The sequence below is a fragment of the Microcaecilia unicolor genome, chromosome 1 (genome assembly GCF_901765095.1).
Source record: "Microcaecilia unicolor chromosome 1, aMicUni1.1, whole genome shotgun sequence".
NCBI classification, from domain to species: domain Eukaryota; kingdom Metazoa; phylum Chordata; class Amphibia; order Gymnophiona; family Siphonopidae; genus Microcaecilia; species Microcaecilia unicolor.
Genome location: NC_044031.1, coordinates 468453969 through 468480514, shown reverse-complemented (window position 1 = coordinate 468480514; position 26546 = coordinate 468453969). Strand labels below are relative to the sequence as shown.

The 26546-nt window shown below is 43.1% G+C and overlaps 1 protein-coding gene across 6 annotated transcripts in view; it reads left to right on the top strand.

The window, feature by feature from the left end:
* ANKRD29 (ankyrin repeat domain 29) overlaps positions 1-26546 on the top strand; it is a 143627-nt gene that overhangs the window by 53065 nt on the left and 64016 nt on the right. For all 6 annotated transcript variants that reach the window (XM_030213558.1, XM_030213565.1, XM_030213598.1 and 3 more), the window contains one exon: positions 8171-8269. In XM_030213558.1, the coding sequence (XP_030069418.1) occupies positions 8171-8269 (99 nt within the window). The remainder of the gene's footprint in view (positions 1-8170; positions 8270-26546) is intronic.

Sequence of the window (26546 nt, the reverse complement as noted above, 5' to 3'; positions counted from 1 at the left end):
CTGTGGTGACAGAAGACAAGGTGATAGAAGCAAGAGCCCTGCCCCAAGGAACTTCAGCCCAGAAAGCAGAACTTGTGGCCCTCATACGAGCTCTGGAGCTAGCAGCAGGACTGGTAACCAACATTTATACTGATTCCAAGTATGCCTTCACAACTTTACATGCTCATGGAGCTTTGTATAAGGAAAAGGGACTCATAAATGCTGCAGGCCAACCTGTTAAGTATGGACCTGAAATACTTCAGCTGCTAGAGGCTGTGTGGGCCCCTAAGAAGGTAGCTGTCATTCACTGCAGGGGACACCAAAGGATAGATACTCCAGTGGCCCGAGGGAACCGCCATGCTGATCGGGTGGCCAAGGAAGCTGCTCGAGGACCCCCAGCAAGTACTGTGACTCCCCTGTTCCAAATTCGATTGCAAGAATGGACGCCTATGTATACCCAAATGGAAGAGAAATGGGCTCAAGAGGAAGGTGCGGTAAGGAGACCTGATGGCTGGTTACATCTCCCTGATACCAGAGTTCTGGTGCCACGCCACCTAGCTTGGCCTGTAGTGTCTCAAGCTCATGACCTATCACATTTAGGGAAAACAGCACTAGCCCGCCTACTCAGTCGAGTAGTGGTGCTGGAAGGATTGGATAGTCTGGTTGCCACTGCCTCTGCCCGATGTACTCTCTGTGCCCAGAATAATGCTCGTCAGGGACCCCGTATTCCACCAGGAGTTCAGTCTAGAGGACTAACACCCTTTGAGTCCCTAGTTATAGACTTCACAGAAATGCCCAGGAGCGGTAGGCTCCGATATCTCTTGGTCATGGTCTGTACCTTCTCTGGGTGGGTGGAAGCATATCCTACAGTTACTGAGAAAGCCACAGAAGTAGCTCGAGCCCTCCTTAGGGATGTCATCCCCAGGTATGGACTGCCCCTTGCCATAGGTTCAGATAATGGTCCCGCCTTTGTTGTAGCCACACTTCAGGCCCTGTCCCGCGCATTGCGCATCACCTGGAAATTGCATTGTGCTTATCGTCCCCAGAGTTCAGGGCAGGTTGAGCGGGCAAACAGAACCTTGAAAAATAGCCTAGCAAAGATTTGTCAGGAAACCCAACTGAAATGGCCACAGGCACTGCCACTAGCCCTCTTCCGCCTCCGATGCACTCCAACTAAAGGAACAGCCCTCTCTCCCTTTGAAATTGTGTATGGGAAGCCCCCAGCCATTTTGCAGGGAATTAAGGGAGACATAGGGATTTTAGGGTCTGCCCAGGTACAGGAGCAGGTAGCCCTCTTGGGCAAGATAATTTCTGAGCTTCAGTCTTATGTGAGAGAAATAAACCCTGTCCCCTTCCAGGCTCAGGTACATTCCTTCCTGCCAGGGGATAGAGTTTGGGTGAAAGACTGGAGGCTCCAGCCTTTGGGGCCCCGATGGAAAGGACCTTTTACTGTTTTGCTTTCTACCCCTGCAGCTGTGAAGGTCGCAGGGATAACTCCGTGGGTCCATTGGTCTCGAATTAAGTCTGCTGACCAGACTGAGCCCAGCACGGATCAGACGGAGCCTAGACAGTGGAGAGCAGAAAGAGATCCAGCGGAGCCATTGAAGTTGTGCTTGACCCGAACCAAAGAATCTACTAGCTGAAAAGAAGGGTCAACTGCATACTGCAGGAGCGGCTGAACTTCGGCTTCACACTGAGACTCTTTCTTGCCTGATTCTGGCTTTCTTGGAATTTGAAAGCTTGATCCTTGTCAGTTGAGGGTCTATCCCAACTGGTATAAGAACTCAAAGACTGAGAACATTATATGAGAGTAATCTGTGATTAGCACAGACTGTTGAAATATTATTGCTTAATTAGTTTGCTGTATTTGTTTTAGATTAGGAAGAAAGAAAATGTTAGTAGTTTGGATGCTTTTGTTGTTTTCTACTCCTTGCCTCCTTGTTCCTAAAACCCCAACTCGTTCCAACCTTTGGTTACACTCAGTCCAGGAACTAATTAGTCAGGCAAAGATTACTTCCCCTTGTATTGTGTGTTCCCGATTTTCTCCTTATACTACAGATGTCCCAGCTGTTCCTGTTCCTGTGCAGCTCCCAGCTCTTATACCTCCCTACTTTTCGAGTTCAGGCCCTTGGAGCCAGGATTATACTTGGTGGTCCTTTTATAATGCTACTTCCCCTTCTGATTCTTCTCTAAGGCCAGTTTTTACGTCTCCCTATCCAGCTTCTGGAGTGTTTTGTTTAACAAGAGACATCTCAACTGTTCTTCCCATTCCCTGTAACTATACTAATGTTCTCCCAGAGAAGGAGGAACCTGTGTGGGTAGTTTCTCCAGGTACTCCTATGTGCCCTACTACCATACCTGCAGATTATGACCAAGGTGATTATCTGGCTCCTAACTATACTACTGAGAAGACTATAGTGTCTCATCCTATTTTCTACTTTCATAAGTCCCCGGGGTATGAAGGGGTTGCATCATATGAGCGGTCTGTCACAATTGGGGATTGGCACCTATGGTGTACAAAGTCTCCATTTCTTCTTCGTTCCCCCTGGGATAGGGGCTCGCATTATGGGCATCCTAATCTCCATCCTGTGCCTACATTTATTGGGAACTTTCGTCGCCCTCTCCTTGGTCATTACTGGCTCTGTGATAATGTCCTCCACATGATTCTTCCCCCCACATATGATTTTTGTGTATTGGTAACCTTGAATTATTTTCCTAAAGTTATTCCTCTTCTCAAACCACCATCCCCGCACCGCTCTAAGCGAGAGGCCTTGTCCTTACCCTCCTCCGTTGCCACAGAGGATGAGGCGATTGAATTAGCCCTCCAGTATATTAACTCTACTTATCCTCTGACTAAAAAGAGACTTGTAGCCCTTTCTGCCACGGCCTGGATTCCAATTGGGGGCCCGGTAGCGGGTATTACTGAACTAGGTATGGCCACCCGGAGACTTCAATCCCTACTTCATGTTCTAGTTCATGAGCTGAATGTGGTAGTCAATGCATTGCAGGATCAAATTAATGAATTAAGTATAGTTTCTCGGTATAACCGTATGGGTCTTGATTATCTCTTCGCAGCCCAGGGTGGTCTCTGCACAGTGCTAAATTCTTCAGAGTGCTGTACTATTGTCATAAATAGGACGCATGTAGTTAGGCATGCTATGGATAAAGTCCTACAGTTGGCCAGCCTTAATGTGGAGGATTACCGAGGAGGATTAGACCTTACCTCCTGGTGGTGGTCATTGACCTCCTGGATACGTCCCTTGTTCATTTCCCTAATAGTCTTAGTTTTAGCAGGGTTGTTGTTTTTGTTTCCTGGCCTCATGTGCTTCGGCAGTATGCCGTCGGACCTTAACAAGTAGGGTAATGGTGGTTCATAAGTCTATTCCCAGTTAGGATCACTATAATCTCCAGAGTTTGAGTAGTGAGACTTATCTCTGCATAAGCTGATTTTAGTCTCAAAGGGGGGAATGAGGCAGCCATGGGCAAAGAATAATTCTGAGAAATCATATGAAGGGTTAATTCTGTTAAAGCTTGATTTTAAATTCTCAGTCCTGCAAGTAGTGAAGGAATGCAAGCTGGAGTTAATTAGAGTCTAGCTTGCCGAGCCAAAGGTTAGAAAGGTCAGTGAGAAATGAAACTCTGTCCTTTGTGAATTGCCAATGCTAGCTGGCACATCTGTATACTATTAAATCTTGAGGGGATATTATTATGAATGAACAAAGGAATGAGCCAGACATGCTGTAGTTTAAAGGCTGAAATACTATTTCAGAAGTTCTTGATATGTAGATTTTGTTATAAGGAGATAGCTTAGATATAGATATATAGACCATTATAAGTATGTAGAATATGTCTTATAAGGATGCTTACTTTAGAATATGCTGTATTCTGTGTAAATTAATAAGTTTTGTGTCTGTGTAGAATGTCTGTTAAATTCTGTATTACTCTTTGTCTGCTGTTTAAGAGGTCAAGCAAGGACTGCAGTGAAGAGGTCAAACATGTGTTTTGACTTATCTGCAGTTCTGGCTGGTTCAATGTATAAGCTGATAGGTGAACGAGGTCAGGACTAGTCAGCTCTCTTCTCCTTGATTAATTATAGGTAAAATGTAGAAATGGTCTTGAAAGTAATAACCTGATATGTATGCTATTAAGTAAGATTGGCCCTTGACCCCTTTAATGAATGCCAGAGTTTAGTTAGTAGTTAGTACTAGGAATATGAGAAATCAATCATAATAACATGTAAGAGACTGGAGCCCAAATGTCTGGTGTAAGGGGCCCCAGGTCACAGGTCAGTTTAGGATGTCTGGAACCTATGTAACTGATATTTTTAAGGTAATGATTGGTTGAGGCAAGGTAATCAATCTATTCCTTAACCAATTGGAGAGTAAGGGGGCTGGGCTAGGCTAGGCTAGGCTAGATAGAACTGTATTTAAGTGGGAGAAGAAGCAGTTTACGTCAGAAGGAGCTCAGAAGAAAGAGAAGGACAGAAGGAACAGACAGAAGAAGGAGAAGACAGCATAAGAAGAGAAGCAGCTGAGACAGAAGCCACAAAGACACAGAGAGCTGAGAGAGAGACAAAGAGAGCTGAGAGAGAGACAAAGAGAGCTGAGAAAGAGAAGAAGAGACTTAATACTGATGTCCTGCTTTGTTTGCTGGCAAATAAAGAAGATTACTCTCTCATTCTGGTGTGTGCTGTCTGACTCCTGAAGTATCACAAATTCCTATCTCAATTCCTGCAACAATTCCAGTATTTATTTGGGCGGTGTTTTTTCCCCTTGCGCAGCCAGAAATCTAGACAATTGTTCAGGTTCATAAAATATATATTTAGTACTCTTATACATTATTAAACATTTGCATGGGAATCTCAACTGAAAAGTAGCGTCTATTTCCAAGGATTTTTGCCTCAATTCCAGAAATTTCTTTCTTCTTTGCTGAGTCCATTTTGAAATATCTGGGAAAATCAAAATCTTATCTCCCATAAACTGAGGTTGTAAGTTCTTAAAATACTGTCTCAGTAATGCTTCTTTGTCTTGTATAAAGACAAAGGAGATTATCAAAGTTGCATGAGTCTTAATTTCTTCTTGAGATCGTTCCAAGAATTCAGATATATCCAAAGGTTCAGGAGGTGCTTGTAACTGAATAGAATCCAACTGAGAACTTTTCCCAGATTTAAGGTAATATAACTTCTGCAAAGGAGGAAGCGAATCTTCTGGATATTTGAATATCTCCTTCAAAAATTTATTGAACAGTTCTCTAGCAGTCATAAATTGAGTTTGAGGAAAATTTAAAAAGCATAAATTTAAGTTTCTTGAAGAATTTTCCAAGTTTTCAAGTTTCCTATGAATAATCATACGGTCTCCTGCTAATTGAGATTGCTGTTCTTGAATCTTCACTAAATCCGATTCCATTGCAATTTGTTTAATTGAAATCGCTTCAGCTTTCACTTTAAGATCTTGTACTTGTCTAGAGTTGTTTAGAGTCACAGAAATAAACAAAGTACAAACCTTATGAAGGGCTTCTAACGCCGACCAAATAGATTCCAGGGATATTATCTGGGGCTTCACCAGGGGCTGGATCACAGCGCACAACGCGGCTTCCTCCCCAAGAATTACATTCTGGGTCGCCCCCGTCGACGCCTCCTCTAACGCCATCTCCGACGAAGCCTGGAGGTCCCCCGACAAAAAAAGTTCTTTTGCCATCCTCTCAGGTGAGGTCTGCCACCCCTTCGAGTTTTTATCATCACTCGGTACTCTGGCCTCACCCGATTGTGGCGGTGGGGGAGTTATTGGTCCAATAGGGCTGAGCGAAATTCCGCTCTCCAAACTGGGGCTCTTCCCTGCCTCGGTTGCGGATACGCCCGACGGTGTTGATACCAAATAAGCGGAGATGGAGGTTTGCCCCCGAGAAGGGGCTTCCAGTCTGGGGAGAGGAGGTCCCTTCGACTTGCCCTTTCTCTTTGGCGTGCTCGTTTAGTCCAGGAAAAAGTAAATAGGAAAATTTAAGCAGAGCGTTCCACTCCTGCTTCCTGCTCGGTCGCCATCTTCTTAACTTTTATTTTAAACTAGCTAGAGAACCCACAGTGCCTGAATTTAATCTAGAAAGAGTGTTCCTGGTTCTGAAAGGAAAAAGGGGAAGTTAGGGTTTTCCTATCAGGCTTCAAAGGTGAGCGGTGGAGAAACAACATATTGCTGGAACAGCAAGGGCCCACCCGCAAGCAAAGCCAAAGCCCGGACAAGAAGGTTCTGCAGATAAGTGTTTGCCGCTACACAGAATACACCCTAAAGAGAAAGCGTCACAAGGAGATTTTGTTAGGGTTGGGCAGGAGTGTTATACTTTTCTGGGTGAGAGTAAAGTCGGTGATCACTTGAAAGATAGAAAATAACACAAAGAATCAATCCTTACAGAAAAATATAAATAGTGGAGGAAAGGTTGAAGGACTGAAAGTTAAAACAAAAAGAATACTTATCTGACAAACGTCCTGAGTTGCGACTTCTGTTGATTGAAGAATTTGTCAAAAGTGAGTTTCAGAGTGTTTCTGGAAATGCTTCTGGTTAACTGCTGAGGGAGAGTTGGTTAGCACTATTAAGTTAGGCCCCCTTTTACAAAGCCATGCTAGCGGCTGTCAGTGCAGTAATGCTGACACAGCCCATTCAGTTAGAATGGGCCATGTTGGCATTGCCACATGGCAGCTGCTAGCACAGCTTTGTAAAAGTTAGCACTTTATTTTTGTACAATTTAACTCTGAAGCACTTTAATGCTTTCATTCATTGAATGAATGAATTAAAGTACAGCTGTATTTTTATCTGGCAGCAGTTGCTGATTTTAAATATTTATTCATATTTATTTTGCATTTAAAAGATTAATGTGCAATAAACCCTTTTTAAACATCAATTGAAAGTTTGAATTTTATACTGCACTTTAAATTGTTAACTCAACATTGATACTGTAAAAGGTTCAGGTTTTAAGCATCTTCCCACTTTCCTATCCTGTTTTTGGGGTTTGGTTTTTTTTGTGAATTGCCTAAGTGGTTGGTTAAAGTAGGGAAACGTATGCCGGGGTGGCATAATTCCATCAAAGTTGTAGTAACATCAACTCACCACTAGGGCATTTACACTACCTGAGTCAAAACATGCCTGCGTCCTTTGTTACTGACATGGGTACTCATTTCATTTCATACATGCCTGTAACATTTTTATGCACGTATATTCAAATTTTATTCACATGCTTCAATTTTATACAAGTAAAAACATTTTTTATTTATTTTAAAAATCATTTATCCACTCATCCAAAGTTCTCACTGTGTTCAGTTAAAGCATACATAATCTTAAAATCCATATAACAAACATATACAATCTTAAAAGATGCATTAAGGAATTAACACTTGAATTAGCATGCACTATTAGTAACTATAACAGCACTGGCGTGACAGTTAAAGGATACTAATGCATGTGTTAATTGCATGCCATGTTAGGAGATGGGAACTGGACTGAGAATGGGTGTTGGATCACAAGGGAAGCTTACTGGGTGTGTGTAGGGGGGAGGCGTTTCATGGCAAAGGATGTCAAAAGTGGTGGCCAAAGTAAGGAGGGCCAGAAGGGAGGCTTAGATTACTGGAGGGGGAGGAGGGCCATGGGAAAGATGCCAGAAAATTTCATTTTTTGTTGTCTCCTCCCCCGATAAAATGGAAAGTCTCCCAAATGACACAGGAAACCATGCATTTGGACAATAGATTTGGCACTCAATGGATTAATGTTTAATAAACACATATTACTGGTATAGCTTACCATGATTTTACATCCAAAATCTGGGATTCTCAATTCTAGTCTTTGAAGGCCCCAAATTACTTCCTGAAATTACTTTTTGCATTGAAGTTATGGGAGTTTCAATTTTTGTGAGGGGTAGCAAGAGGAGAAGTGTTTGCTTTCTGTGGAGAAAAGAGAACTTTGCAATAGATTTTGTATGCATAGTAAAAACGATTTCCATCTGGTGGAGATCTTTGGTCAATCTGTGTGTGAATTCAATAGCTTTCTTGAATGATACATTGCTTGCAAATGTTTTCTCTTTGTAAGCAGTTGGTCTGGTAAGTGCGCCAAAAACTGTTGATAGTGTAAACTACACAAAAATGAACAGTTTCATAGATATTTGTCAAGATCTCTTAGCAGGCAACTCACAGCTTCATTCTATCATTCTACAGCTTGGTTCAACACTCCTGATGGTGGCATCCTACTTTGGTCATCTGCATTGTGTGAGGGAACTGGTTTTACAAGGAGCAGATATCAATCTACAGAGAGAGGTAGGAAAGGAACTGTGTTCTAAAGTTGCTTGAAGGATTATAGGAATGTGACTAGAAATCACATGAATGTGCTTGCCAACCAGTGGCGTAGCAAGGGCGGGGCGGTGAGGGCGGTCCGCCCAGGGTGCACGCTGCTGGAGGGTGCAAAGAGCAGCTGCGCGCCTGTCGGCTCCGCTGGCTCCCTGCTCCCTCTGCCCTGGATCAGGGGACGGGGGTGTCATTGCGCCAGGGGGGGTGTCATGCTGCACCCTGGGGGGACGGACACCGCTACACCCAGGGGGGTGCGCAGCGGCGATCCGCCCCGGGTGGCAGCCGACCTAGGATCGCCACTGTTGCCAACCTGTCTCTATTTTCACTGGAAATTAAACTGCAGCTTTGATCTTCAAGCTCCCATTCCAATATGGTCTGAAGGGAAGTCAAGTACCATATTGCCCTAGGATGGGTATTAAACATTTGGACCAGACTGTCATCTTCAGTGGTACTGGAAATAAAATGTAAAGTATACATGACCTTATGCAGCCTTCCACTTAGCTTACTGGTTAGCGCACCATGCCTGACCTCCAGAGGTTCCTGGTTCAAATTCCACGCCTGCTCCTTGTGATCTTGGGCAAGTCACTCAACCCCACATTGCCTCTGGTAAAAAATGAGATTGTGAACCCTCCAGGGACATGGAAATACCTAGTGTACCTGAATGCAACTCACCTTGAGCTACTCTCAAAAAGGTGTGAGCAAAATCCAAATAAAATAACCTCATGATTTTCTCTGTAAACAGAGTGAAAAGCAGAAGAGAGCCTAAAAATTGTAAAGGCCTTAGTCACAGCTGTTTTCAATACATTATTGCATAAGAGTTGCAGGTTAGTTTACATACATATGCTCCACCATTGTATGAACAAAGCTGGTTTTTGTTGTTGTTGTTGTTGTTGTTGTTGTTGTTGTTGTTATTAATTCGGATTTATTAATCCACTGGCTATATCTCACACAGAGGGGCAGATGCAGAAAGGTTCTGCAGACAGTAGCACAGGGTTAGTACAATGTCTGCAAACAATTTTCTGGATGCAGGGTGCAGAAGGTAAGCCAGTGCAAAACCTTATGTTAGACACTAGCACACAACTTATTAAAATCAATAGTAATGAGGCTCTTAGCTATTCAGTCCTGATGCACAGAAAACTTTAAGGCTGAGCACAACACAGGAACTTGAACGCCAGGTCTGAGGCGGCACAGAAGGATTAGCTCATTCTTCTGCAGTAGTGTCTTTGAGGATTTAATACCTGCTTTTCTTTTCCTATCAGCATACAGAACCCCCAACCTTTTTGTGGCCTCTGTAAACAGCATGGGTTTAAAAAAAAAGGAGAGAACGAGGGAGAGCTATTTTACATCTAGTCCTTAGTGGAATGCAGGGCATAGTGTGAGAGGTAATGGTGTTGGCTCCACTGAGAAACAGTGATCATAACATTATCAAATTTGAACTGATATCTGGAGTGAAGTCACTAAGGAAATCTACAGTGGCTGCATTTAATTTTCGAAAGGGTGCCTATGATAAAATGAGGAAAATGGTTAAAAAGAAGCTAATAGGATTGGACGCAAACATTAGGACTTTAAATACCATCTTGGAAGCCCAGACCAGATGTATTCCATGTATTTACAAAGGTGGAAAGAAGAGCAAACAACAGCCAGCATGATAAAAAGGTGAAGTGAAAGAGCCTATTAGAGTCAAAAGAACATTCTTCAAAGAAAGGAAAAAGGGCCCAAATGAAGAAAATATGAAGCAACATAAGCACTGGCAAGTTCGATGCAAAGCATTGATAAAGAAGGCTAAAAGAGCATATGAAGAGAAATTTGCTACAGAGGCAAAAACTCACAATAACAACTATTTAAGGTACATCAGAAGCAGAAAGCCTGTGAGGAAATCTGTGGGACCATTAGATTATGAAGGAGCAAAAGGAGCATTCAGGCCATAGCACCACTTCCACATCACCACTGTACTCTGTAGCTATCTGTCCCCTGGGAGTTTGTAATCTGCCCATTATCCTGTACCAATGCTGCCTCCAGATATCTGAAAGAAAGCTGGGGTTGATGGGGCTGCATGGTCCATGGTATTAACATTGGTGCAAACCTAGCATGCTGGTCTCCTAGTCCAGCTCCATGCTGGAGGCTGGAACCTAGTTCCCATCACAGGTGTCCCTTGCCAAAGATCCTAGGTAGATATTTTGCACTGCTGGCCCCAGGTAGGGGGCACATCCACTGATGTTGGCCAAAGTTCACCTACTCTAAGCATTTCCCTGTCTGTTCCTGGCAGCAGGAGACCAGCCCCATAACCCCCCCCCCCCCTTCATCTGCAGCCCCACACCCTTTTGGCAGATTGTATGTCTCGCACTAATCACTCAGTATGCATAGGCAGTGGCTAGACTATATTTTCTGTTCTGCATGCTTCCTTGCCCATATCCAACAGGGCTGTAGGCTTTGGAAGATGCCCAAATAACTGCTTCATATCTACATATTGACATTTCTAGCAACGGTGGATATTGGAGGGGAGGGAAGGGAAATAAACTAGATACAACTATAGGAATATATACATGAGGAGAGAAAGGAACTGTTATACACGTGTCTGTTCTCTCACAATAGCAACCAGTCAGGTAGTAAGCAGCAGGTGTCTTTGGCCATAGCAGAGATTACTTTGTGATCAGCAGGCCAGAGAGCAGGGGAATAGTGTAGACACCAGTCAGGAGCTGCTTGCAGGGGAGGAAGAGTAGGAAGAGTTACTGGATGAACCTCCTTCCCCTCCACCACCCCCTCCATAGATTGCCCTGTAGATGGTGAGGGACCCCACCTCAGGCCTCCTGAACATGAAAGGCAGGATAGGGATAACCTTATAAGAAGCTGGAATTCTGATGCTTGAGGGGGTGAGTTAACTTTTTAAGGAATTACAATACATAAATAAAATGGCCCCCCTCAACCCTGGGAATGGGTGGATACATTAGCAAAGTTGAATGGGGTTTACCACATAAATGGAGATGTGGAGGACTGACTCTAAACAATAGGATCCAGCTGAAAAGAGACATGAAGCGCAAGGTTGGAGAGAAGCTACCAGATATGGACCCTGTGAACCCGAGGCCTGTCGAGAACATGGTGCACACACTCATTCCCAGGGCGTTCCTCCCCCCCGCTTGTTAGACAGGCAGCCCACAAATGAGTGTCTCCATGACATTCACAGCTGCACATATCCCCACAGTCCCAGTGCATCAGGTTGAAAACAATACATAGGTAAATAGCATTAAAACAGTTTGTATCACAGTCCACTGCTGTCCCTTGTGTTCCTGCTGACCAGTGTCTGTCCCTTGTGTTCCAGGCAGACCAGGTTTCAGTTCATCTCCTACCAGGAGAGGAAGGGTAGGATCAGAGGCCTCTGCTTACCGGAACACAGTGGCAAAAGGGGACTCCAGTTGGCTCATGGCTTCCTGGTTTCAGCTGCCTGATGCTGCAGAGACAGAATGGAGAGCAAATGAGTTAGTTTCCAAGGTGTGAAAGATTCCAGGTAGATGAGAAGCCACCTCCTGCTTAGGAACGTTAAGGCAACATTGAGGGCCAATAATGGCATCTAAATCACAGGATTTAGATGTCATGCTTCCCAAAATGTTTTCATGTGTGGATCATAGTGAAAAAAATCCATCTCCCAAACATCTTTAGTGCCCTATAAAAACGTGCATCTTGGGCTTTTCAACCATCAGCATCCCAAAGTTGTTATGGCACCCAAAAAGAAGGTCCCGAGCAGGAAGTGTAATTTCAGTAATGGCGAGATTGAGCTCCTTGTCAAGGAGATCATGGCACACCATCACAATCTCTTTGCTACCAAGGGGCAAACTATATGTGCCTATACCAAAGAAAAAGAAAGGGGCACCAAATGCAAGAAGCTTAATGGAGTCTACCATGCACATAGAGATATAGAGGACATCAAAAGAAAGTGGAGGCAGCTGAAGAGGTTTGTGGCTATGGCCAACCTGCCGGAAGCGGACACTGTCAACATCACCCCTTTGGAACGCACGGTGTACAGCCTCCTTTCCCAAGAGGATATCCATGGCCTAGGAAGCCAGGACACCTCAGCACAGGCTGGGGAGTCAGGTAAGTTTGGCAAAAAAAACTGTGCTACCTATTTGTAGGTTTTTGAGCAGGGACTGTCCTTCTTTGTTTAATTGTACAGCGCTGCGTAATCCTAGTAGCGCTTTAGAAATGTTAAGTAGTAGTAGTAGTTATAGCTCCAGAAAAAGGAGGACAGAATGAGCCAGTCTGGGTTTTACTTCCATTACTTTCAATGGAAGCAAAACCCGGACTGGATCAATGTGTCCCCCTTTTTCTGGAACCATATGGTAACCCTATCTCTGTGTCACCCTCTCTTCCTCAAGCAGGGACAGTGTGGGGGAGGGCCTCATTAATAGCACTCCCATGTGTTGTACAGGTTCTCAGGTAGGTGGGAGATAGGGTAAGAAGGCACACCAGAGTACATGATGAAAGGCTGGTTATCAGGGGCCATGTCCCAAAAATTCAACAGGGAGTACAGGTTTGTGGGCAGATCTGGGGTTACTCAGCTCACTGGGTGAAGGGCTCCTGTATCTGTAATGTTTAGGTACCTTCTTTCCCCCCATCCACCTAGGCCCATCACAACCCACTGTCTGTTCCTGCTTTCTACACCTCTGTGTTCCTCTCACTGTGCCCTCCACACCCCTTCCACAATTCTTCCTTCTGTACCCACCTGGCTTTGTGGTTGTCTGGCAACCTGGCCTCTGAGGTACACAGTGCACCATACTCCTTGACTCCTACACTGTTGGATGTAGAGGCATAAATCTTTGTATTGCATGACAATGCATTCCTCATCAGCTGGGGTCTACTGCATACTGCACATGGAGCGGTATGCTCAGGAAGGCTGCAGCAGACTGCCAGGTTAGGTAGTGCAATAGACACATTTCCTATGCTGGCAAAGACATGGAGTCTGATGGAGAGCCTAGAACCAGCAGCCAGCAGGCAGAGCAGGCACATCTGGAGGAGGAGGGCGAATTGCAGGCTACTGAGTGCTCACAAAAGGGCACCATGGAGAGAAAGAGCATGCCAAGGACCCCAGCCAGGAGCCACCCACATAGGGTTACCATATGGCTCCAGAAAAAGGAGGACGGATTGAGCCAGCCGGGTTTTACTTCCATTGCTTTCAATGGAAGTTATTGAGCCAGCCGGGTTTTACTTCCATTGCTTTCAATGGAAAAGCAATGGAAGTAAAACCCGGCTGGCTCAATCCGTCCTCCTTTTTTCTGGAGCCATATGGTAACCCTACACCCACAGAGGATGAAGAGCAGGAGCAATTAGTGGTGGAATCTACCACCTCCCCCTGCTACATTTGCAGATGGTCCAATAGAGGCAGAGGAGGCTGACTAGGAGCCACAGCCAGCCTGAAGGGGACTAGAGACCTGCACAGGAATGAGGTTTTTGGGAATCCTGCAGGGTTCCTGCATTGATGGAAGCAGTTCTTCAGGGATCCCGTGGGGACAGAAGCAGGGTTCCTATGAGGATAGAAACAATTCCTGCGGGGTTCCCATGGAAGTGTATGCTGCACTTGCGCCAGTCTCTCACCTACCGAGTACCAAGTTCTTTGACTGCTGTCTCCTCCTCCTCCTCCTTGCTCTAACAGCACAGATGTGGAAAGTCTCCATTATGGAGGTGGTAAAGATACAAATGGTGACAGAATTCAAAAAGGCGTGGGATGAACACAGAGGATCTCTAATTAGAAAATGGAAGTTATAAAAAAACTAGACTTAAATGGCTGCATGTGTGTGGGTGTGTTGAGTGATGCTTAGATGGTGACTCCGGCTGTGATGAACTAGGGCTGATACTGGGCAGACTTGTATAGTCTGTGTCTCATATATAGTGGAGGAGTAGCCTAGTGGTTAGAGCAACAGTCTTGAAATCTAGAGGTGGCCTGTTCAAATCCCACTGCTGCTCCTTGTGATCTTGGGCAAGTCACTTAACCTTCCATTGCCTCAGGTACAAACTTAGATTGTGAGCCCTCCTGCGGTAGAGAAATATCCAGTGTACCTGAATGTAACTCACCTTGAGCTACTACTGAAAAAGGTGTGAGCAAAATCCAAATAAATAAATATATGGCAATCTGGTTTAGGATGGACTGGAAAAGACTTAGACAGCAACTTTAGTGGCTGGAACATGAGGACAGTGCTGGACAAACATTTTTTAGAAAAATACACTTTGAAGAGACTAGATAATCCATGTTTTCTATTGCTGGCCCAAGGAAATAGAACTAGATTCCAGTATAACTTAGATTGCTGACAGATACAGCTATTTTTAGGAACCAGTTAAAATCATTTATTTACAAAAAGCTTTAGGGAATGACAGTAGAGGATAATGTAGTGTGGGAGATTGCCTTTTATTCAGATAAAGAATGCCATGGGTAAATTGAAGTAGTGTGTTACTCTGTCAGAATTTTGTTATTTTTCTTTATTAATTTATTTGATTTTATTCTGTTTTATTTTAGAATGGTCTTTTTGTATTTGTGTTATAACTTCCTTTTACTAAAATGTGAAAAACTTTGCAGTTAGTGCAGTACAATACAGTACAATACAATCAGCCCTTATATACTGCCTGCAACCATTTAACTCTGGGACTCTTTTACTAAAAGGTTGGCTCGCTGCAATGGGCTTGCGGCGTGCCAATCTGGAATTCCTGCCATGCTACTGCAGGAGCCCGGCGGTAGTTCCCACCTCCAGTGTGCACCATTTCCAGTGCTACAAAAATATTTTCTATTTTTGTAGCACCGGTGCTTACTCACCATAACCACATGGAGTGTAGCACAAAATAGGTACAAGACCAAAATAAGACAGGCCAAAAGGAAGTTCTACAAGGAACAAATAAGCTCAGATTATAAAGACACAAGGAAACTATATAAGCTTGTAGACAACTTGCTAAACACCAAACCACTGATAACAGTAAACAATGACCCCCCACCAGCAAATGAAATGGCCAGATACTTTGAAGAGAAGATCCTCAACTTAAGGAAATGCCTACCACAGAATGAACCCAACATCAAAAATTTCATAGGACGAACTTGACTATCCCAGCAGACAGGACATCGTCGACCTCCACCCATCTCACCAATGAGACAGTAGCACAAGCAACAAGAAAATTCTCCACCGCATATTTCATGCTAGACGTATGTCCCAATTATATTATGAAAGCACTCCCGAGCCATTTCATCAACCAACTCACCTCACACCTGAACTTTATGTTGCCGAAAGACCAATTCCTACTAGACAAAGGCAATATATTACTCACGCCAATCCCTAAAGATATAAGAAAAGCACTAAAGATCCCTCAAACTATAGGCCAATAGCATCCATACTTCTAACAACCAAAAATATGGAAGGTATAGCAGCCAACCATCTAGATGAATACATTAATAAATTCTCTATACTTCATGAATCTCAGTCAGGCTTCAGGCCTCATCACAGTACAGAAATGGTACTAATTATACTTCTGACTAAATTCAAACAGGAAATCTCAATTGGAAAAAACATCCTCCTACTACAATTTGATTTGTCTAGTGCATTCAACATGGTTGTCCACCTAATACTGAGCCTGCCATGAGTGGGAAAGCGCGGGGTACAAATGTAAAAAAAATACTACAAAGAATACTAGATAAAATGGAAATCAGAGGGAAAGTACTAGAATAGTGCAAGGGATTTCTGACAACCAGGTCTTACCAAGTGAAGATAAACTCCATAATCTCCTCCCATTGGAAAGCAGAATGTGGGGTCCCCCGGGGCTCACTTCTTTCACCAGTACCATACAACTGAATGATGGTTCCCTTAGCCTGGTCACTATCCAAACAAGGCTTCAACCCCTTCATATATGCTGATGAAGTGATACTCTTCATCCCTTTCAAAAAAGATCTATCCAAAATTACATCTAGGATCATGGACAGCATTAATGTCATGGAAGCCTGGGCAAACTGAAACTGAATAGGGAAAAAACACACTGTTTGCTAGTAACATCTCACACACAATACCAAATGCTTCACAACCATCAACACTATGAAAACTACTCTCCCAATAGCTGACAAACTGAAGATCCCAGGAGTCACCATAGATCACAATCTTTCCTTCGACAACCAGGTAGGAAGCACAACAATGAAAATGTTCTGCACAATGTGGAAACTCAAACCCTTAAAAAACTATTTTCCCAAGATGTATTCCGCACTCTTGTCCAAACTATGGTCCTCTCCCATGCAGACTACTGTAATAGAATCTATGCAGGATGTAAAGATCAAGCCTTAAAGAAACTACAAATAGCGCAAAACACAGCAGCAAGACTTATACTCGGCAAAAAAACATCTCAAAAGTGCCAGACCCTTATTTCAAAAACTACACTGGCTACCTATTAAAGCATGCACATCCTTCAAGATTTGCTCTATAGCCTACAGAATAATCTTCGGCCACGTGTCAGAAAACATGACCAACCTAACAGATCTACCAATAAGCAATGCATCCAAGAGTATGAGATCGTATCTTACCCTTCACTTCCCTAGATGTCAAGGCATAAAATACAAATCTACATACATAACCAGCTTCACCTACATCTGCACCAAAACATGGAGTTCACTACCAAAAGACCTGAGATTCACGAACACCTACCTAACATTCCGAAAACATCTTAAAGCACTCGATAATCATGTTCGTGGACAGAGAGGAACTTAGCTTGCATCACACCAAACATCACTATATCATGTAATCTGCCACATTGAACCTACCATTAGGTTGGAAAATGTGGGGTACAAATGCAGAAAATAAATAAAAATATCAAATGAAAGCAGATAAAGACCTGCATATCCATCCAATCTGCCCAACATATGCATACTTAGTCTTGAGCTGTCCAGCCTAACCAATTGTTGCAAATGCAGGCTTGCTTCTTTGGTTGTCATACATCTTTTTGCCTGCTTCAATAAGCAGAATTCAAATTAAGACCTTAGCTGCAAAATGTATATGCTGTTAGAGGAAGGTAACAAGCACCGTAAAGCATTTTGCAACAGCAGTTCAACACAAAGTAAGGCATGCTGGAAATGAAATAATATTGCATCGAGACGATGTAGCGTTCTAGTATGTAGTGTAAACTCACAACAGTTCTAAATCACCATTGGCTCTTGCTGAATTTGCAGCCTGCTTCCACCTTCCCCCCTCTTGCTCTAATCCTGCTCCACTTTCAATACATGAAGAGTAACAGCAGTTGGATTTTTCCACTCCTAAGAACAAATCCTTCCCCCAGCAGTACAATATGTATTAATTTAGATAGTCCTCTTCCTTAGTGTTCACTTGCTTAATCTAAACAGCAATCATGTACAAAATATACTGGAAAACCAAAGAATAATTTTCATAAGAACATAAGAATAGCCATACTGGGTCAGGCCAATGGTCCATCCAGCCCAACAGTGCTTCCAACAGTGGCCAAGCCAGGTCACAAGTATCTGGCAAAATCCCAAATAGTAGCAACAATCCATGCTGCCAATCCCAGGGACCGCTGTGGCTTCCCCATGTCTATCTCAATAGCAGACTACGGACTTTTCTTCCAGGAACTTGTCCAAACCTTTTTTAATCCCAGATATGCTAACCACTGTTACCACATCCTCCGACAATGAGTTTCAGAGCTTAACTATTAATTGAGTGAAAAAATATTTCCTCCGTTTAAATATTATTACCATATAACTTCATTGAGTGTCCCCTAGCTTTGTACATGTAGAAAGAGTAAAAAATCGATTTACTTTTACCTGTTCTACATCACTCAATATTTTGTGGACCTCTATCATCAGAGGCGTAGCCAGGTTTTGATCTCAGGGGGAGCAGACTTTTATAAAATAGGCGCCAGCTGGTGTCAGCTACACAGCAGTGTCTGTGTTGTTGCTCAGGGGCTGTAGCCAGCACTGATTAATACAGGCTGTCTCTGTTGTGTCCTGCCAACAAGAAACAGTAAGTTTCATCAGGAGGCAGGACGCAGAAGAGATCCCTGGACTGGCCAGAGAAGGCAACCTGTCTTCTTAATTACAAAGTGAAAATATTCAAATCGTGACCATCACCTCAGGAATAGCACACACATTCCTTCCACTGCTAGACACCTTGTTTAAATCAGATGGACTTTTGTTTGTGTGGTGACTCTACCAGGGGCGTAGCTACGGGTGGGCCTGGATGGGCCCAGGCCCACCCAGTTTAGCCTCAGGCCCGCCCAGAAGCAGATCCTTGCCGTGACCATCTCCCACCCCTGCCGCAGCGCTTCATTTAATGTCGGCGCTGCTGTTAGTTTCCCACCCCCGCGGCGGCGCTTTACACTTTACCTGACGGCAATGCTACAGATGCAGCGCTGACGTCCGATGTCCTGCTCCGGGCCTTCCACGCTGATGTAACTTCCTGTTACGGAGGCGGGACGCGGAAGGCCCCGGAGCAGGACGTCGGACGTCAGCGCTGGAGCATTTTTACTTGGGTGACAAGGGCCACCAAACCTTGCCCTAGAGTCTACTTTCAAATAGGGATAGATACTTTGTGAAATAACACAAACCACTGCAAAAAGACACCAAAAACCTTATACTGAAAACTTACCACACCATATCAGCCCTAACCCATCTATGAAAAGACGGTGCTATAAATATTACAGTGGGACCTAAAGAAGTGTTTCCCTAGGTGGTCCTGGAGTACCCCCCCCCCCACCCGCCTTGCCATTCACATTTTCAGACTATCCACAATAAATCTGCATGAAAAAGATTTCCATGTAATGGAGGGAGTATATACAAATCAATGTCATTCATATCTATTGTGGATATCCTGAAAACCTGACTGGAAGGGGGTACTCCAGGACCAACTTAGGAAACAATGCCATACAACACAAAACTTACCACACCATAACAGCCGTAACCCACCTATGAAAAGACAGTGCTAAATATATTACACTGGGCGGGCTCTGGCGCATCAATTAACCTACTATTGGGAAACTGGAACAAACTGCACTGTTACACATTCCTACATAAATGCTACATGCTTGCAGAATCCTTCACCTCAGTCACACATGCAGAACATGGACAGACCCTCATCTATATAATATAAACCAATGGTCCCATCTAGTCCAGTATCCTGTTTCCAACAGTGGCCAAGCCAGGTGACAAGCACCTGGCAGAAACTCAAATTGTGACAATATTCCATAATACCAATCTAATACAGAATAGGGAGCCACGGTAGAAGAAGAACGCTTCAGTCAAAATGACCATGCAGACGGGAGAGAGCGGCAAAAGAGACAGAAAACGAATGACTCGCGTGGGAGGGGGCAGAGAAGATACTGGTTTGCATATGGCATAGGTGCCATTTTTCTTAAAAATCTGTTTAGGGGAGCGACCGCTCCCCCTGCCCCCCACCTAGCTACGCCACTGTCTATCATATCCCCCTCAGCCGCCTTTTTTTCCAAGCTGAAGAGCCCTAACCTCTTTAGCCTTTCCTCATATGAGAGGAGTTCCATTCCCTTAAGCATTTTGGTTGCCCTTCTTTGAACCTTTTCTAATTCTGCTATGTCTTGTTTAAGGTACAGTGACCAGAATTGTACACAATATGGCATCGTTAGAATGACTTTTTATTGGAGATATAAATGCTGGTTTAAAATGTCTTCTACATGTGCTATCACCGCACTCTTAACAGGAAGGATTTAAAAATTAAGAGGTCAATATTCAAAAGGGTTTTACCTTGACAGGAGAGGCGCCTGCCTAGTTAAATCCCGCTAAACTAGCCAGCCACCGATATTCAATGGCACTTAACCAGTTAGTGCTGCTAAATATCACCACTAACCGGCCATCCCCTAACTGGTTAGGTGAGGGGCAGACTGGTGGTTGGAGTTAGAGCAGAACAGCAACTTAGGCAGTTAGTGGAATATTCAATCTACTGACCAGCAAAACAACTGTTCTAACTTTATGTGCCAATTTTTTTTGGTGCCATAAATAGAAACTAATTGTCTGTGATTGATCTATGTGCCTCTTTCAAACTAATTATATGCTGTGCTAAAGCCTTTTTTCCTGGCAGAAGAAATAAGAAGAAATTATCTCCACCAGAATCTGTAAAAATCAGCCACTTCAATCTTGTGAATCTGTCTACACTATAAAAGCTTCTGTGTCCATGCCAAGTAGTGGATAATAGCATTTAATGGTCCTGAGAGAGTTCTGGTTTACCAAGGGTTCTCTTTAAAAAGGTCTGTCTCTGTACATAACCACCAGTATCCAAAATGATAGTCCTCAGTGTACTTCTTAATGGACAAGAGCATGTATTCCCAATTCCCCTGTGGCATAGAAGCAGAGCATTACTCAGTAAAATATTTCATTACTCTAAGAATGAATGAATGAATGAATGGAGAACCCTATGCACAGCTAATACTTGTATTTTCAAACAATACATTATACAATTTATTTTAATTTTGCATTTATATTCTTCTTTTACCAAGAGAATCCTCATTCAGGGTGGATTACAAGAGTTAGATAGCTATATCAAAAGTATCAACAAAATCATACTTTTTACATCCAAAATACAAGTTACCTTTATGATAATAAGCTTATATATATCTAGTATTATGAGTAGCAATTCTAAAAACTATAAACCAGAAAGTATTTATGCAAGTTTAGAGGTTAGGTACTGTACACACAGTGAATTCCTGGAAATGCTTTACTTAAAAAAAAAAATCATCCATTGTTTTAAACAGCAAAGAATAGGCTTCCTGTTAACATACAGGATTATTTTACATGAAGTGTTACAACCAAAAGCAATAACATTAGCAAAACCTAAAACCAGAAAAAGTGGGCACGCCAAGTATCGACTCTCCCTAATATCTGTTTTGCATCAATTTGACTACTTGTCTATATGTAACTGTATTTTTTGCATTTCAGCACCAATACTGTAGTACTACTACTACTATTTATCATTTCTATAGCGCTACAAGGCATAACTGAAAGATAAAGGAAAAAGTATTCACAAACACGTTACCATCCTAAGAGGCGGATTTAGAGTTTGCATGTGACTGCATGTGGATAGTTTCACGCAAACATTCATGCAAACTTGTCACTCATTGATTCAAATTCCTGCATAACTGACATAGATTTCCACCTTTTTACTAAGCTGTTGGAAAAACTGACCTTAGCGTACCCTTATGAAGGTCTTTCCCGTGCACTAAGGCCATTTTTAGTACAGCCGGACAATGGACGGTTTTGCATTTTCCCAATCAATGGTCATGCGCTAATGTTCACTCCTTCCATAAGTATCAACGATTAAATATACAAACAGCAGATACATCGATAGAATCGTACACCATAAATATCTCTGCAGTTTAAATTCTTCACCCTACTGTTTTTTACTGGTTAACGGATCATCAGAGGTGATCTTCCACCGAGAGAACTATCTCATTCTAGGGAAGTAGGCATAACACCTTATATCGTCATCTGTCCGCATACATTTTTTAAAATATTTTGAATAATTTCAACTTAATTTCACTCTGTTTTTCCACTTTTATGAGTTCATTATTTTCCTAAAACGTGAAGTACTTATCTTCAAAGTTTCTTTCAAAAAGGAATTGTGCTAACACGTGTTTCACCTCTGCTGTTTCAAGGCAGTCCCTAAGGGGAGCAGGATGCAAAATTAGCATGGGAGCACTTACCAACACCTATTTTGTAGGCAGTAAGGGCTCGCACACTAATCCTGCGCTAATCAGTTAGCACACAGTAATGTAGATGCACTAACTGATTAGTGCAGAAACACCCACCCTCTGCCCCCCTAGACATGCCCCCTCTGCACTAAAAAATAGCACATTTTTTTAGCATGTGGTTTGCATGCACATGTTGCAAAATTACCACAGGATACTTCAGCACATCCCATGGTAAGCCCTTTTCAGCTGCAGTAAGAATACACTAGTGTTTAGTGCAGCTTATTTATTTATTTATTTATTTAGATTTTGCTCACACCTTTTTCAGTAGTAGCTCAAGGTGAATTACATTCAGGTATGCTGGATATTTCTCTGTCCCAGGAGGGCTCACAATCTAAGAAGCCCTAAAAGATGGTAATTATTCAGCCTTTTTGACCAGTTAAATTGAATCGGTAAAGACTATCGGCCAGTGGCGTAGCCCAGGCCCACCCAGTAACAGCATACCTATGATGTGGCTGGCAGGGATCCCCAAGCCCCACCAGCTGAAAACTCCTAACAACTGCCCCTCCTGCGTACCTTGTAAATAGCAGATTTTCATCTGCAGTGAGCAGTGACTGATACATACTGCTTGCACTGAGCCCACAGCCTTTCCTCTGATGTATTCCCGCCTATGCGGAAACAGGAAGTTGCATCAGAGGGAAGGCTGTGGGACCAACATGAGCAGCATGTATTAGTTGCTGCTCGCTGATGGTGAAAATCTGCTATTTAAAAGGTATGTGTGTTTGGTGGGGGGGGGGGGGGATATTTGAGAGACCATATAGCATGCAGGCAAGAGAGGGAGAGACCAAATCACTTGTGGGACAGGGCGGAGTTCTTCTGCCCACCAATCTTGGGCCCAGGCCCACCCAAAATTGGGTGTCTGGCTACGCTCCTGCTATCGGCACTTAACAGGTTAAGAGCTGACTCTGTCCTGACTCCACCCCCAGACCATCTGAATAGCTGATTCGGCTTAGGCAGTTAGTGTTGATATTCAGTGGCATTTTCTGGTTAAGTGCCACTGAATAGCAGTGGATAGCCCCGCATGGACAATTTAACTAGGCAGAAGCCTCTCCTGCCTGGTTAAATCACTTTGAATATTGACCCCATAGAGTAAGTGTCTGTTGGAGCTGGACAATCCTATCTGTATTTAACACTTGCGGAGGGCAATATTAAAACAGAGCTCCTGATGTAAGAGGGCAAGTAGACACCTACTTAGGTGCTATCGTACAAAGACATATATTTTATTTATTTATTTGGATTTTCTTCAAACCTTTTTCAGTAGTAGTTCAAGGTGAGTTACATTCAGGTACACTGGGTATTTCTCTGTCCCTGGAGAGCAATATAGGTGCCCATGGGGTCCGTTTACTAAGCTGCGGTAAAAAGGGCCCTGCAATAGCGGCATGGGCCATTTTTGCCACGTGCTGAGGCCCTTGTTACCATAGCGGGTAAATGGCTGAAAAAAGAAATGGCCATGTGATAAAATTGAACTTACCGTGTGGCAATGTGTGTGTGGGGGGGGGGGAAGCACTTACCACCACCCATTGAGGTGACGATAAGGGCTCCCGTGCTATCCCGGTGGTAACCTCCTGCTGAAATATTTTTCAAATATATCTGCTAACGCCGGAAATGCTGCACACTGGGGGTGGAACTATCGCTGGTAGTTCCGGATTGAGAGCAGTAAGCCCGTGTAGGGCTTACCACCACTTAAAAGGACCCCCAAGTGTCTTTATAAAATACTATTGTAAGCAGCAGAAATTACACCTACATAGCAGGTGCGGATATATAGAGCTGCTCAAGAGCAGTTGTTAATGTTCATGTCTAGATTATTCTGATGAACTAGGATGACAACAGCAAGTCCTTTATTAAAACTGTGGATAATTTACAAAAGCGTAGACCCAACACAGGCTATGTTTCAGCTGTAGAGGCTTCCTCAGGAGTCTTTGGGATACAGTAATATGCATACACACATTGAATCTCAAGTTACATAAAGGATAAAATCTCGTCTCTCTAGCTGCTAGATAATGTAGTAATCACAATTATCAACTGTTGCTGCAACCAAAGACTCCTGAGGAAGGCTGTACAGCCGAAACACATAAGTACATAAGTAATGCCATACTGGGAAAGACCAAAGGTCCATCAAGCCCAGCATCCTGTTTCCAAAAGTGGCCAATCCAGGTCACAAATACTGGCAAGATCCCAAAAAAGTAAAAACATTTTATACTGCTTATCCCAGAAATAGTGGATTTTCCCCAAGTCCATTTAATAATGGTCTATGGACTTTTCCTTTAGGAAGCCGTCCAAACCTTTTTTAAACTCCGCTAACCAACCTTTACCACTTCTCTGGCAACGAATTCCACAGTTTAATTACACGTTGAGTGAAGAAAAATTTCTCTGATTCGTTTTAATTTACTACATTGTAGCCTCATCGCATGCCCCCTAGTCCTAGTATTTTTGGAAAGCGTAAACAGACGCTTCACATCTACCCGTTTAACTGCACTCATTATTTTTATAGATCTCTATCATATCTCCCTTCAGCCGCCTTTTCTCCAAGCTGAAGAGCCCTAGCCGCTTTAGCCTTTCCTCATAGGGAAGTAGTCCCATCCCCTTTATCATTTTTGTCACTCTTCTCTGTACCTTTTCTAATTCCACTATATCTTTTTTGAGATGCGGTGACCAGAATTGAACACAATATTCGAGGTGCAGTCGCACCATAGAGCAATACCAAGGCATTATAACATCCTCATTTTTCTTTTCCATTCCTTTCCTAATAATACCTAACAGTCTATTTGCTTTCGTAGCCGCAGCAGCACACCTAGCAGAAGGTTTCAACATATCATCAACGACGACACCTAGATCCCTTTCTTGGTCCGTGACTCCTAACGTGGAACCTTGCATGACGTAGCTATAATTCAGGTCCCTCTTTCCCACATGCATCACTTTGCACTTGCTCACATTAAACATCATCTGCCATTTAGATGCCCAGTCTCCCAGTCTTGTAAGGTCCTCTTGTAATTTTTCACAATCTTCCCGCTATTTAACGACTTTGAATAACTTGTGTCATCAGCAAATATAATTACCTCACTAGTTACTCCCATCTCTAGGTCATTTATAAATATATGTTAAAAAGCAGCAGTCCCAGCACAGAGCCCTGGGGAACCCCACTAACTACCCTTCTCAATTTAGCCCTACTCTCTGTTTTCTATCTTTTAACCAGTTTTTTAATCCACAATAGAACACTACCTCCTATCCCATGACTCTCCAATTTCCTCTGGAGTCTTTCATGAGATACTTTGTCAAACGCCTTCTGAAAATCCAGATACACAATATCAACCAGCTCACCTTTATCCACATGTTTATTCACCCCTTCAAAGAAATGTAGTAGATTGGTGAGGCAAGATTTTCCCTTCACTAAATCCGACTTTGTCTCATTAATCCATGCTTTTGAATATGCTCTGTAATTTTGTTCTTAGTAATAGTCTCTACCATTTTGCCCGGCACCGACGTCAGACTCACCGGTCTATAATTTCCCGGATCTCCTCTGGAACCTTTTTTAAAAATCGGCGTTACATTGGCCACCCTCCAATCTTCCAGTACCACGCTCGATTTTAAGAATAAATTACATATTACTAACAATAGCTCCGCGAGCTCATTTTTCATTTCTATCAGTACTCTGGGATGAATACCATCCGGTCCAGGAAATCTGCTACTCTTCAGTTTGTAGAACTGCCCCATTACATCCTCCAGGTTTACAGAGAATTCATTAAGCTTCTCCGACTCATGAGCTTCGAATACCATTTCTGGCACCGGTATCCCACCCAAATCTTCTCAGTGAAGACCGAAGCAAAGAATTCATTTAATCTCTCTACTACGGCTTGTCTTCCCTGATCGCCCCTTTTACTCCTTGGTCATCTAGCGGTCCACCGATTCTTTTGCAGGCTTCCTGCTTTTAATATATCTAAAATAAATTTTACTATGTGTTTTTGCCTCCAACGCAATCTTTTTTTTCAGCCTTCCTTATCAGCGCTTTGCATTTGACTTGACATTCCTTTTGCTGTTTCTTATTATTTTCAGTCAGTTCTTTCTTCCATTTTCTGAAGGATTTTCTTTTAGCTCTAATAGCTTCCTTCACCTCACTTTTAACCATGCCGGCTGTTGTTTGGTCTTACATCCTCCTTTTTTAATACGCAGAATATTTTTTTTGTTACATTTGTACCCCACGCTTTCCCACTCATGGCAGGCTCAATGCAGCTTACATATTGTATATAGGTACTTATTTGTACCTGGGGCAATGGAGGGTTAAGTGACTTGCCCAGAGTCACAAGGAGCTGCCTGTGCCTGAGTTCCTCAGTTCCCCAGGACCAAAGTCCACCACCCTAACCACTAGGTCAATGGGCTTCCAGGATGGAGCTTTTGAACAGCATCCATGCCTGATGTAAATTTTTGACCCTCGCAGTCGCTCCTCTAAGTTTTTTTTTTCACCGTTCTTCTCATTTTATCATAGTCTCCTTTTTTAAAGTTAAACGCTAATGTATTTGATTTC